General features: G+C 37.6%; 1 protein-coding gene across 1 annotated transcript; it reads left to right on the top strand.

Annotated features, from left to right (window-relative positions):
- Positions 1-5,004: 5,004 nt before the first annotated feature.
- LOC110023810 lies at positions 5,005-6,717 on the top strand. The gene is made up of 2 exons (XM_020723415.1): positions 5,005-5,743; positions 5,857-6,717. Exons 1-2 carry the CDS (start codon positions 5,099-5,101, stop codon positions 6,487-6,489), a joined length of 1,278 nt encoding a protein of 425 aa, XP_020579074.1. The 5' UTR covers positions 5,005-5,098; the 3' UTR covers positions 6,490-6,717.
- The last annotated feature ends 6,718 nt before the right edge of the window (positions 6,718-13,435 follow it).

Below are 13,435 nucleotides of genomic sequence, written 5' to 3'. Positions count from 1 at the left end.
ATGTATTCAAAGTGTTTGGAATAAATTTTGATCAGTTTTGGGTATTTTGGCAAAATTTATGAATTTTGGCCAAATTTGGGTCCGAAGGGCAGTTAGGTAATTTGGAGGTGCCTAGGGGCAAAAGGCCAAGTTGGGCATTTCAGGTGCAATTGGGTGGAGAACCATTTTGAATGAGTCATGGACCAATGAAATCTCCATTTTGGGTTCCCATATATTTTTCTTAGCCAGAGTATTGTGAGGGTATGGTGAGGGTATTGTGAGGGTATTGTGAGGGGATTGTGTACCTTAGCTCCAAACCAACACCCAGGGTCAATCCTAAGGTCAAGTAGCCCTATAGGAACTCTCCTTGAGTTCCCTCATAATGATCTTACCTACTAAATGCTAGAGGTTAGGACCAATATGTGGAACTTCAAGTTGAGTAAAGAGAAGAGTTTTGAGTTTCTAATGGTGAGGGTATCTTTTCTAGTTTTCTAAGACTAGTCAGTAGGAAAGTCCTATAGCTAAACCTAGGCTACTAAAGAAATTTCTAGACCTCAACCAAAAGTGAGGTCAACAAGGTATTAAGGGTCTTTTGGCCCTTCTCTCTAGACATATCCCCTGTAGGGAGAACTCTCTTCACTTTTCTTTTGTAGCAACCACTTTCAATATATAAAATAGGTCACAGAGTCTGGGAATATCAAAGTTTGTCTCAGTGGGGACAATTTTTTCTTACTCTTTTTTTTTCTCTCTCTCTCTATCTCTCTCTAACTTTCTCTTGCAATTCTCACCACTCTGATCCATGGGCATGCTCACAGAAAATATCTGGATTGAGCATCCTAAAATCACCACACTGTGAACCCAACCATCACCATCAAGGGGCAAAGCCCCAATCTGAGCGTCCTCATTTACTTCAAGAAACTAGAATTAATAAGAAAGAAGAAAAAAACCGTGTCCTATGACAAAAAAAAGCACATACACGGAATCCTTTCCACCTTGGATTAAGTAGTTATGTCAACAGTCAGTGATGGATGATCATTAGCAATTCTTTTCTTTATGTCCAGTTGTTCACCTCCACCAGTACATCGGCCTGTTGAGAAGCACTTGCGGTCTCTGGTTGACCTGGAACGTCAACGGACCACCTGCCAAACCATCCAGCTCCTTTCCAACACTAGGTTGTGTTGTTGGAGATAAGCGATATACATCAATTGATGTGGTATGTATATAAATCAAATAGGAGAATGATCGACAAAGCGAAAAATAGAACAAGAAAATTCACACCAGAAAAGAACAACACAGCAGAACAAACAGATTTACGTGGTTCGCCTAATTGCCTACGTCCACGGAGTTATAGAGGATTTTACTACTTAAGGAATTTACATCAGTCGATCACCTCGACTTACAACCTCGACTTAACCTCGACTTACAAGAGGAATCTCTCACTTCGTTGCTCTCTCTTCTTCTCTATCTTTTCTTCTCTCTCTACACCGAGATACATCAAATAAACTCTACACCGAGATACACCGAAGAAGATAAACTTACAAGAGAAATAAACTCAATTTCTCTTCTGCCACAGGCCACCAAGAAGAAACCAAGGGAGAACAATCTTCTTATTTTTTCTTCTTCAATTTATCTTGAGGAAGCCTGAAAAAGAATACCAACCGTGACTTGACTTAATATGAATGAGAGCCATGTGATACCTTTTATCACGAACAGGAGGGAGCGAAGAGATGCTTCGCTTCATGAAAGAGGAAGGCTGGAGAGGTTGGTGCCTACGGTTTGTGACTGGACACTTCGTCGCGCGCGCAGGAGTGTGTGGAGGCGGGATCACGAATGAGAGATCGCAACATTTCGCGATCGGAAGAGCAGGAGCGGAGGGCGTCCGAACCGAGCTCCAGCATAACAAATCTCCCACTTGGAGACTGATTCATCTGCTACAACATCTTCTTCCTCAAACTGATATCCTCCACTGGGGTGTCACCCTTTTCTTCAAACATGAATCCTCCACCTCTATAACTCAAAGCTTCTGTCTTCACTCCAGAAGACCAACTGAAGCTGTGCACAACTTTAGTTTCTCAAGAGTAACTCCTTCAGTCAACATATCAGTAGGGTCCAAATAGCCTTGCACCTCCAAGCTATTTCCTGGATTTTCTTGTTTCTGCTTACAACTCTCACTGTATGAGTAATATTCTACCTTTGTTGAAAGTCTTTTTCAAAAAGCCTAGCCTTGTACTTCTTACTGTCATCTCGCTCAATCTTCACCTGGTATACCAACTTGTTGTGTAATGCCTTCTCCCTGGTGGAAGTTCTGCTAGCTCCCACTTGCTCGAACTTTCATATTGCAAGATTTCTTCATAACTCTGTTAACTCTGTGGTTCTCCACCATCAGTATGTGAAACAATAGGAATGGGTGCCCCAGACTCACTCTCCTCTTCACTTCCATCATCAACAAAACTATGGACTGCCAGCAATAATGCATCATGTACTTCTTCTGACACCACAGTTGCACTATTATTCTTCATATTCTTGGGATTCTTATAGTTCCTCTTTATATGGCCAGTCTTGCCACACTTCCAACAGGTTGCCTACTAACCAAACTTTGATTTTGATCCCCTTTATTTGAGTTCCTGTCATGTCATCTCCCTCTGAAATCAACATTCAGTGCCGAACTCGAACCTGAGATCTCGCCAGAATCTTTCCTGTGAACCTCCTCAGCCAAAATCAAATCACGAATATCATCACATTTCAATTTAGATTTAACTGCAGAACTGCTAATTGTCATCCTCATGGCTTCCCAACTATTTAGCAACGATGCCAACAATATCAACATACGCATCTCATCATCAAAATTAATTTTAACAGACGATAATTGATATGTGATAGTATTGAAACCATTCAGGTGTTGAGCAACAGAAACACCTTCCACCAATAGCTTATTCATCAAGTACATATTATTGTTTGTCGATGGCTTTTCATATATATATATGATAAGGCTCCTATGAGATCTGCAGTCATTTTCTCCTTGACGACGTTGTGTTCAACAGACCTTGATAGGGTCAATCAAATAACCCCCAGAACCTATCGATCCAACAAATTCCATTCAGCCTCATCCATCCTTTTAGATCTTTTCCTCAATAACAGAAGATCGAGTTTCTCCCATAGAGGTAGTCCTCTATTTGTATCCTCTAATAACCAAAATCTGTGTCATCAAAGTTCTCGATCCCTAAAACCTTTACGTAATTAGCAGCCATCATTCTTCCTCAGGTCCGATCAAAGCTCTGATATCAGTTTGTTGTTGGAGATAAGCGATATACATCAACTGATGTGGTACTTATATAAATCAAACAGGAGAACGATCGATGAAACAAAAAATAGAACGAAAAAATTTACACCATAAAAGAACAACACAGCGGAACTCACAAATTTATGTTATTGGCAAATTGTCTATGTCTATGGAGTTGCAGAGGATTTTACTACTTGAGGAATTTACACCAGTTGATCACCTCAACTTACAAGATAAATCTCTCACTTCGTTGCTCTCTCTTCTTCTCTCTCTCTCTTTGTTTTTCTCTCTCTACACCGAGATACACCGAAGAAAATAAACTTACAAGAGAAATAAACTCAATTTCTCTTCTGCCACAAGCAACCAAGAAGAAGTCGAGGGAGAACAATCTTCTTCTTCTTTCTTCTTCCTTCACCGCAAGGAACCACTTCTTGCACTTTCCTTCCTTCTATCCTGAGGAAACCCGAAGAAGAACACCAACTGTGACTTGACTTAATCTAAAGGAGAGTCGTGTGATACCTTTTATCATGAACATGAGGGAGTGAAGAGATGCTTCGCTTCATAAAATAGGAAGGCGAGAGCGGCTGGTGCCTACAGTTCGCGACTAGACGGTTCGTCAAGCGCGCACGGGAGTGGGCGGAGGTGGGATCACGAATGAGAGATCACGACCTTTCGTGATCGAAAGAGCGGGAGCGGGAGGGGGTCTGAACCGGGCTCCAGCATAACAGGTTGATCGTTCTAATCTGAAGCCTCGCAGCTTGAATCCGATGACTCTTCGTGCTCCACTCGCTTGGACGACTACAACTTCTTAGGCATTTTATTCTCCCACTTCTGCTTCCTTGACTCGTCTTCTAGTTGTCGTTGCTTCTTTATCATAATAGTAGCCAACGTCTTCCACCGATCAATGGGCTTGAGCATTGAATCAATTCCTTTCTCCATAAGAACGAAACATAGAAGTCGAGCAGATGAAAGGAAAAATACATACTCAAGATATTGATTTTATAACGACACATAGCTTCCTTGACTCGTCTTGTAAAATCAAATATGTAATTTTACACTTTATTTCCTCTATCTTCTATAAACAGGGAGACCATATCATATTCATAGAGGTTTTTTCTCTCTTCTCTCTAGACCCATCCTCTATAGGGAGAGCCCCCTCCCTTCCTTTTTTTGTAACTGCCACTTCCAACTTTTAAAATGAGTTATAGAGCCCATGAATTCTACAGTTTGCTCGTTATGCACTCTCTCCTTTTCTCTCTCTCTCTCTCTCTCTCTCTCTCTCTCTCTCTCTCTCTCTCTCTCTCTCTCTTTAACTCTCGCTCATGTACCTCACGGAACAGATTTAGATTCAACACTTATATAGCAAAATCTTTGCAGCAAATCAAGTAATTACCTTTACAATTGATAAAGTAAATCACACAATTAATCATATAGTTTGTAAATCATACAAAATTAATACTTGGCATGATTTGAGAATCATAATTTAAACATAATAGAACCAATAAAGCATCGCAACTCTATATTGATTGCAAATAAATTAAAGCAGGCATTAATATCCGAGCACACAGCTATCCAAGAGACTAAGTGAGAAGAAATTTTGATTGCTTCATATTATTGATACAATAATTATACAACCATGCACTGAAAGTCTAAAACTAATGCATATCCATATATAATAAAAAACTAATTAAATTAATGCTCTTTCATAAAATACTAGTTTTCTTAACCGGAAGGCATCCAAGGACACCTTATAATACTCCCACTTCAACTATAAAACTCCCTTCTCCCCACCAACCACCACTACGCCCTCAACGTGCTCGACGAAATTCCCGATTCACAATGCCTTCTTCCAACACCGACCTCTCCAACCTCCTTTCCCACGCCCTCCCCTTCCTCCGCGCCGAACCCCATCTCGTCGACCCCGAACTCCCCAACATGATCTCCGCCATCACTGCCGTCGGCGCCGGCGAGTGCTGGCACAAAGACAACTGCTTTCTCGGCCACCTCCTCGACGTCTACCGCATCCTCAAGCTCTGGGGCGCCCCAGACCCCGTCGCCCGCTGCGGCCTCTTCCACTCTGTATATTCCAACTCCTACGTCGACCTTGCCATCTTCGATCCCTCCAAGGGCGGCCGTGAACTCCTTCGATCGATTGCCGGAGTGAAAGCAGAGAGACTCGTGCATCTGTTCTGCGTCGTGCCTAGGCAGAGTCTCATACATGATGACTTGCTATTCCGGTATACGGAAGAGGAGCTGGTGAAGCATTTGAGGGGGTCGGAAGACTCGGTGAGGCGGGCGAGGGAAGAAGGAGTGTTGGATGAGACGGAGCCGTGGCGGAGGAAGATGGTGGCTGTGTTGCCGGCTGCTGGAGTTACGGTGAAGCACATTAGTACAGGAGAAGATGTGGCTTTGTCTCGGCGGATGGTGGCGACGTTTCTGCTCATGACAATGGCTGACTTTTGTGATCAGTTATATGCTTTCCAGGCATGGAGGGATCTATGCTATGATAATTGAATATTTTCTAATAAATTTTATACCATCTCCATAATAGTAAACGACTTATTAGTAATTTAACCACGACATGGCCTGACTTTCAGGACGAGCTTTTCGACAACCACGACGGCCAAATGAACTTCTCCGGCAACAAATCCACCGCACTCTGGCCTGGCGACGGCCGACCCGGTCTATGGATGAACTCCCTCTCCCGCATGGGATCCCTCTACAACCTCATTCTCCGCGAAGAAAACCTCTACATCCAAGCTCGGAAAAACTCAACCCACCCACAACAACAACACGACATTCTCCCATTCCAGAGAGACGAGGACTTAGAACTAATCCTCCCTCCGGTTTTCTCCAACTGCACCAGAGTCTTGGGAAGAGAATCTCAGCTCCTGGCCAGAGACCTCTACTGGAAGGCGATGACGGGGCCGGCCAATATGGATATGGCTACGGCGGAGAGACTATTGAAGCAATGCTGCAGAGAGAATGGATACGTTGGGGAGCCGCATTTGGTGCTGGGGCAGGTTTATATGGCGGAGGAGAGGTATGAGGAGGCGGAGAAGGAGGCGGAGGAAGGGCTGAGGTTGCTGCTGGAGTGGGGGAGTACGTGGGATAAGAGGATGAGTTGGGAGGGCTGGGTGGCTTGGGGAAGGCTTTTATTGCAGAAGGCGAAGGCCAGATCTTGGCCTAAGACTTCTTTTGGGATCATTAGTCTCGGTCTGGTGAGGTGAAACAAGGGATATGGTAACGGATAAGTTGATTTCGTGCAGGAATATGTCTGCTATTCATAAAAGTTCATTTAATTTAAAATAAACGATGATCAAAATGTACGTACGTGAAGTGAATTTTTTACATGACTATGATATTCTGATTCACGTATATATAATTTCGATCTCCGGGGAGTTTAGAAAGTATGTGGATATAACTGAAGAGCAATAAGATTACTTCCAGAATTACAAGGTTACTGCATGTGTAAAACGAGGAGCAAAATTTAAGTGTCGTATATGAACATTCCACCAATACATACATATACATACATACGTACACATATACATATATGTATGTATATGTATGTATGTATCTATATATATACATAGAATATATTTGGAGTTACAAAAATAAATAAAATAAAATCTTAATTAAACTTAATTAATTCTAATATATGTTATACTATACCACAATTTTAAGTGTTTTTGTCTTTATTTATTTATCTACTTTGGTTAATGTATGCTCTTTATTCTTTATGATTTTGTATATTTATGTTTTGGGTGTGTATTATTATGTCAATAAGAGATTACAAATATAAGATAATAAAGTGTAATAATATAAAATCAGAGGGAAAAAATATGCGCTATTCCATAATAAAAAATTTTACATTATTTAGGTGGATTGTACATGAACCTTATTCACTCTATGGTCAACTTATACTTGGCTGGGTCAACACATTGTCAAATTTGTTCAAATTGGTAAGTAAATTAATTTAAATATTTTTTGAAAGTTCAGAGACTAAATAAACTAAACTTAACACCATTCAAATTGGCCTTTTTATGTTCACAAATAAATATTTTTATTGTTCGGAAAGTAACTTATCAAATATCCCATTATAAATCCTTTTTACATCTCTAACTTGTTGGCTGGTTAGGAAGGGAAGCAATAAGAATAGCTATACAGAGAATCTCAAGTAACAAATGACGGGGGCGCATAAGCAAAACAAAAGGATTCAAGTGAACACTATTATGTTATATATGATATATTTTTAAAATGAAATTTTATTAATTAAAATTTATTTTATTACACATATTTTAATTTAAATTTCAAAATGCATTACAATTTAATGCAATTCCTCTATTATTTTTTTTTTATTTTAATGAAATAGTTATTAATATAAATTTATATTATTTGATCATAAAAAACTTATTTGGGACTTTTTTGTTGTCTTTTTTAATTGTTGTTAATAGATTAGATATTAATTCAAAAAATATTCAGTTGTTTGTTTGTTTAAATTTATAAATTCAATTATTAAAATATTTAAATGAAAAGCACAGAAAATATTTGAATTTTTGAGTAGTATCTTTTGTTTGTTTAAATTTATAAATTCAATTAATAATATATTTATATGAAAAATCAAGTAGACATTTGAATTTAGTTTATTTATTAACTCGTTAAAGTACTCAGGCAATTAATTATAATTGTAAAATACAATTTATTATTATTTTTATCAAAAAAAGTATGAGCATAAAGTAAAATTTTTTATTATTTTTATCAAATAAAACACTACCGGAAAATGTCCAATTAGTATCAAAAAATTTTGACGCTAATTGGGCACTTTCTCGATGCTAATTGGGATCAACATCAAAAAAATTCTGGCGGCTAAATCATTTTGACTCAGCATTTGAGTCAAATTTTAATTTGCATCAGCATTTGAGTCGAAAAATTTTGACACTATATATTTGCATCGGGAAAAAGAGATGCGTAAAAGTACTCGTGCTTTTGCATCGAACATGGCCAACACTAATTTGTGTCCGCCATGTTTAGCGCAGATGCATTGAATTTGCGTTATCCTTTGTCGAACTGATGCAAACTTGTAACAAAAAAAATGCAGCAAGACGATCAAATATCCATAGATATATACAGAGCAAACACAAGAAACATAATATCACATTTATATATCATCAGAACTGATAAAAAAAAGCTCTGACATATCTAAAAAGTGATACCAAATTAAATTGATGATAAATCGATCAAACTGTTCAATGTTCACAACCACAGAAACTTGAAGTTTGATTACGCAAAAATAATAAAAATATATAATTAACCCCTCTGTCAAGGAAACATCATCAAAAACATAATAAAAATCCTATCATCATCACCCTCATACTCATCCTCTTTGACAGACCTCATATGTCGCTTTCTCCTGCGATCAAAACTCTTCGTCGTTGTGCTAAACTATCTGCAACCATCTGTCGGCCTTCACGCACCTTCAGCGCTCTTTATTCATCATCATAAGCCTTCTGGCAAACTCTTCATGATGAGCATGTAATGAGCTAGGGCCACCCACAACTGCACGGGAATATTCGACCTCAAACGTCATTCCCTTTTCTTTGAAGTGGTGCACTCTCTCCTTCTTCTTCCCCACTGCTGCGTCCAAAACTCAAAATCGGACTACCACTGCTGCTGGCGAAATGTGAGGTCTAGCTAGCCATCTCTCTCTTTCTCTTCTGAAGCTACCCATATTCCTCCAATATAACAAAATTCAAACATTAATTGGCATGTTAATGGCCCCTCAAAAAAACTAGAAAATTAATTTTTTTAAACATACAATGACACATCGAGAGTGGTTGGATACCCACTGCTATATACCCACGTGGCGATGTGTAAGGACATGCAACTCTACCGTGGATGACTCTCTGTCAAGCTTCTTGGCCTATATACATGATCAGATAAATATAGGAGTCACAAAACTACATAAATCTGTAAGTTTTATAATTTTGAGAAAATCTTACCAGCCTTAGGTAATCTCTAATGTGGAGTGCAACCCCTCTAACGTCTGTCATCTAATTTTGCTGATTTGTCTATCTCTTCCTCTGGTGTTCTGGAGTGGCCCATGCTAGGTTTAACTCGGCCTAGACTTCCTCGCCAACCCACGAGGGCCTCTGCCACTTGTCACACGTTGTAGTTAACATATCCCCAAGCATAAGCTTGGCACGAACCTCAAAAATTTGTCAGATCGGGTGATGATGTTCCGACAACTAGTATGACTCTGCAAATTTGAAAGTATGTAAGCTTAATTAGCATAAAAAGTGCAAAAATTAGCCTTTTATTTCAAATTAAAATATCATACCTCAAACTCCACAATACATATCCCGAGTGGTAATTAATATTTGTTTCCATGAGCAATATGACTGATCATACATGATCTGGATGATCTCTGTGATCTGCATCATGGGTAGCCTGGAGGGGTAGAACCTGCAAATGAAACATTAGGTATATTATAAAATTGAAATTACTATACTGTAAAAAATGAATGTTAACTTATGAGTAACCCTCAACTCAATATAAAATCTGTTTGTAGCATTAGTCATCTCAGGTGCTAGAGTCGAGGAGCCTAACAGTGGAAATATGGTCCACGAGTGGGGGGTGGTTCTTGCGAGGGATCTGGTACGGGAGGAGGGGCAACTGAAGGGATCACCGGAGTGGCTGTGCGAGTGTCATATCTGACAGCGCCATTGATGGCCTTCTTCAGTCTCTGATATGTGTTTCTCAAAGTCCCTTGAATGTGTTATTCTACTACAAAATCCGGATAACTGCATCAAAGTGTTTTCAAGCTTCACCAGCTGAGAGACGAGTCATTGTATTAGCACTAGCAAATATGATATTATGTCATGTCCTGTAGGAAGTCTTGCACATAGAAGCAAACCTTCATTGGAATTGTGGAATGAGAGGAAAATAAAAGAGGCATTTGTAAGGAATATTTTTTGAATTTTAATCTTTCTTCCCCTTGATTTGAACCTATTAGCATTCTAAAATCTACATTTCATCTCGTGTGCATTTTCTCTGTAATATAACATATAGTCATTGATGCATGAATCTATCTTTTCAGATAGTAGCCCCAACATCACAACTAACTTTTTAGTTATGTATAAATCTTCTGAAACTAAATTATCTGCAGGGTTGATCTATTTTAATAATGTTACTACCTGATCATAACATTTCATGTGCATGATGAAATCTAATTTGATACCAGCATTCTAAGGGCGGCCAATAACTCTTTTTGCGGAGTGTGTTCTTCCCACAGTGGTTGTAGTGCAACATTTAATAATTCATAGAATTATTGCACTTCACTATTCAATTCCTAGTCATTATCAGGCACACTCCCAACAAAATGTGCTTTGTTCACATTATCAATCATTTTCTCATACATTCTAGATTCATGAACAGTTGGAGGGGCATAACATGATGAGGCTCAACATGATCGTAGTGAACATCTGGTTAAAATTCACCATGTGAAGTTTAATACAAATAATCAGGTTTAAATCCTTTATGTTAGAGTCCAACTTCACTTCTTCAAGTGACTAGTATACTAGATTTTTGTACTTTGCATATGGGCGTCAAAACCTACCTTCTTAAAGATAAACGAGCGGTTGTGAAGCCACATGCATGAAATCTTCAACACCAACCAAAAAACTTGTTAGTTAATCTTTTTTCTTCCTGGATATAATTTGTTATACATCTATGACAAGCTCTATAGGAGTGCTAAAATCTTGACACACCCTAATTCTAAGTGCAAGGATCTCACTCAAGTTTATGTGTCGTATCAGTAATATCGGATTACGAGTTCAGAATATTGATCCCAAAGGGAGTGAGGCAATTAGACTTCATCAAAGTTCTAACCTACTAGAATCGATCTAAGCTTGGAAGTAAAGTTGGTTCTAAGTTGTACTAACTAGTCCTACTGAATTACAAACTATCTTATGTTTTACTCCTTCTACTTAATATATTTGAATTTGTGAGATATAAGTTATAAAACTACCTTCTCTTAGATATATGAGGTGTATAGGAAATGAATACTTTAAATTATAAATGTGGCTAGTGACAAATATGAGCAACTCTCATCTTTACCCTCTCACGAGTGCATAAAGAAATTTGGTTAAAATGGTTTTAATTCCTTAAATCCAAATTCAAACTCATCAAAGATTATTTCCCTATCTATTTGCATCTCCCAACAGTTTTTTTTCCTTAACACCCTATAGTTGTGAACACTCTAATTGTTCTTCTATAGCTCTTCCAAGTCATTATGGATCACAATACATTTTAATTAATCACTTGGTCAGAATGAAAAGTAAATGAAGCTTTGAAGAATACTCAGTACATTAAAGATTGAAAATTAATTTTAAAAGAATTCAACTATTCCTACACAATCAACATAATCATCACAAGAGAAAGGTGAAAAAACTACACACAAAGCATGGAAGAAATACCACAACATATCTTTAAAACAAAGAAAATCCACTACGTAATTGTGTTTACAAAAGCGCAATAAAAAAATGCACAATACTTAGCTTCTTCCTCTTTATATTGCTCTGAGAATGCTCCCCTAGGATCTCCTAGACCCTTGTTGTTGTGCTAAATATTCTCCTCATAATACACCTCTCAAATATCACCAAACTCTCTAAGTAAAATCCCTAATTCTCCCTACAACAAACCCTACTTTCTTCTACTTCTTCTCCACAAAAAAATTTCTTCATTTCTCTCTAAAGAACTCCTTTTAATCTGTCAAATAGCTCCTCACGTCATGGGGAGAACAATTGAAAAATTGACTAGTAGTTACTTGGGTCTTGGTGCCACTGGACTAGGGCCAAAGCACCAGCATCTCTGTCTGCTCGACTGTATACTAGCCCCTAGGCGTCCAAGTAAGTGGCACCAAGGTGCTTGATAGGAGCGTCTCGTCTCCCAATGACGGTAGCTTCTGCGATCCCCAATTGCTCCATAACAACTCCGCTTCGCTCCATTTCTTCTCCACATCGTTCCACTTCTAGTACCTATTGTTTCTGCAAAAAAAAAATATAAAAATACCCTTATTTAAAGTGTAATTTCATCTATACAAATGTGCATAAGAAAAGTAAAGCTTAATTTTTTACATATCAGTACATGATCTAACACTTTGAATATCCATCTGCAACATAGATGTAGCTCTATAGATTAGTACAACATTAATGTCCCACTGAGTCTCATATTTTTTATTTAAATCGTGGATCAATTTCACACCTTTGTGAAACTTTAGACTATAATCTACATGTCCTACTCGGAACTTTAGGTCACCTACACATCATATCTGAAACCCAATGCCCATAAATCTAGAAAAACAACTAATTAACCCATTAAGACATAAACTAACCGATCAATTTACTAACCTATTAAAGTACCACACCAATATCTTACCCTTAACCAAATAAAAATCAACAGTAGCCTAACTATACTCTAAACTTACATACACAAATTTCTCATGTATTTATGTCACACCTAAATTTTCATATTTACATACATAACATAAATTTCTTATGTATTTACATGTCCCACACCAAAATTTTCATATTTACATATTTACATATAAAGCCCATATTTACTTACATAGCCCTAATCTTATGTATTTTACAAATGTCACACCTGAATTTTCATATTTAAACACATAGCACAAATTTCTTATATAAAATTTTCATATTTACATACATAACACGAATTTCTTATGTAATATCTCAAACCTAAATTTTCAAATTTACATATTTACATAAACAAAGCACATATTTACATGCATAGCACTAATCTAATATATTCATATATCTCAATACTAAATAAATCATTTACACACATTTCAAAACTTATGTAAAATTATCTTATCTAAAATTTAATATCACAAAATTCTTAGGTATTTACATATCTCAAATCTAAACTTTTATATTTAAGCGCATACCTCTCTAAAATGTAAAACCATGAAATTCATGTAAATTGCATATCTAACAAAGGAATAAGAAAAAAACTTGAGAAAAACACATGTATTTTCTGATCTAACACCTATGAAATGAAACAGAAATATGAAAACTTATGCAAACCAAAGCTTAGACGTGTGGAAGAAAATTTCTCACCTTGGACAAGGCTGGAGTGGTGAATTTTAGCCAGAAT

Source organism: Phalaenopsis equestris, unplaced genomic scaffold (assembly GCF_001263595.1).
Source record: "Phalaenopsis equestris unplaced genomic scaffold, ASM126359v1 Scaffold000232, whole genome shotgun sequence".
NCBI lineage: Eukaryota > Viridiplantae > Streptophyta > Magnoliopsida > Asparagales > Orchidaceae > Phalaenopsis > Phalaenopsis equestris.
The sequence above is the reverse complement of the archived record's forward strand: the minus strand, read 5'-3'. Positions and strand labels throughout refer to the sequence as shown.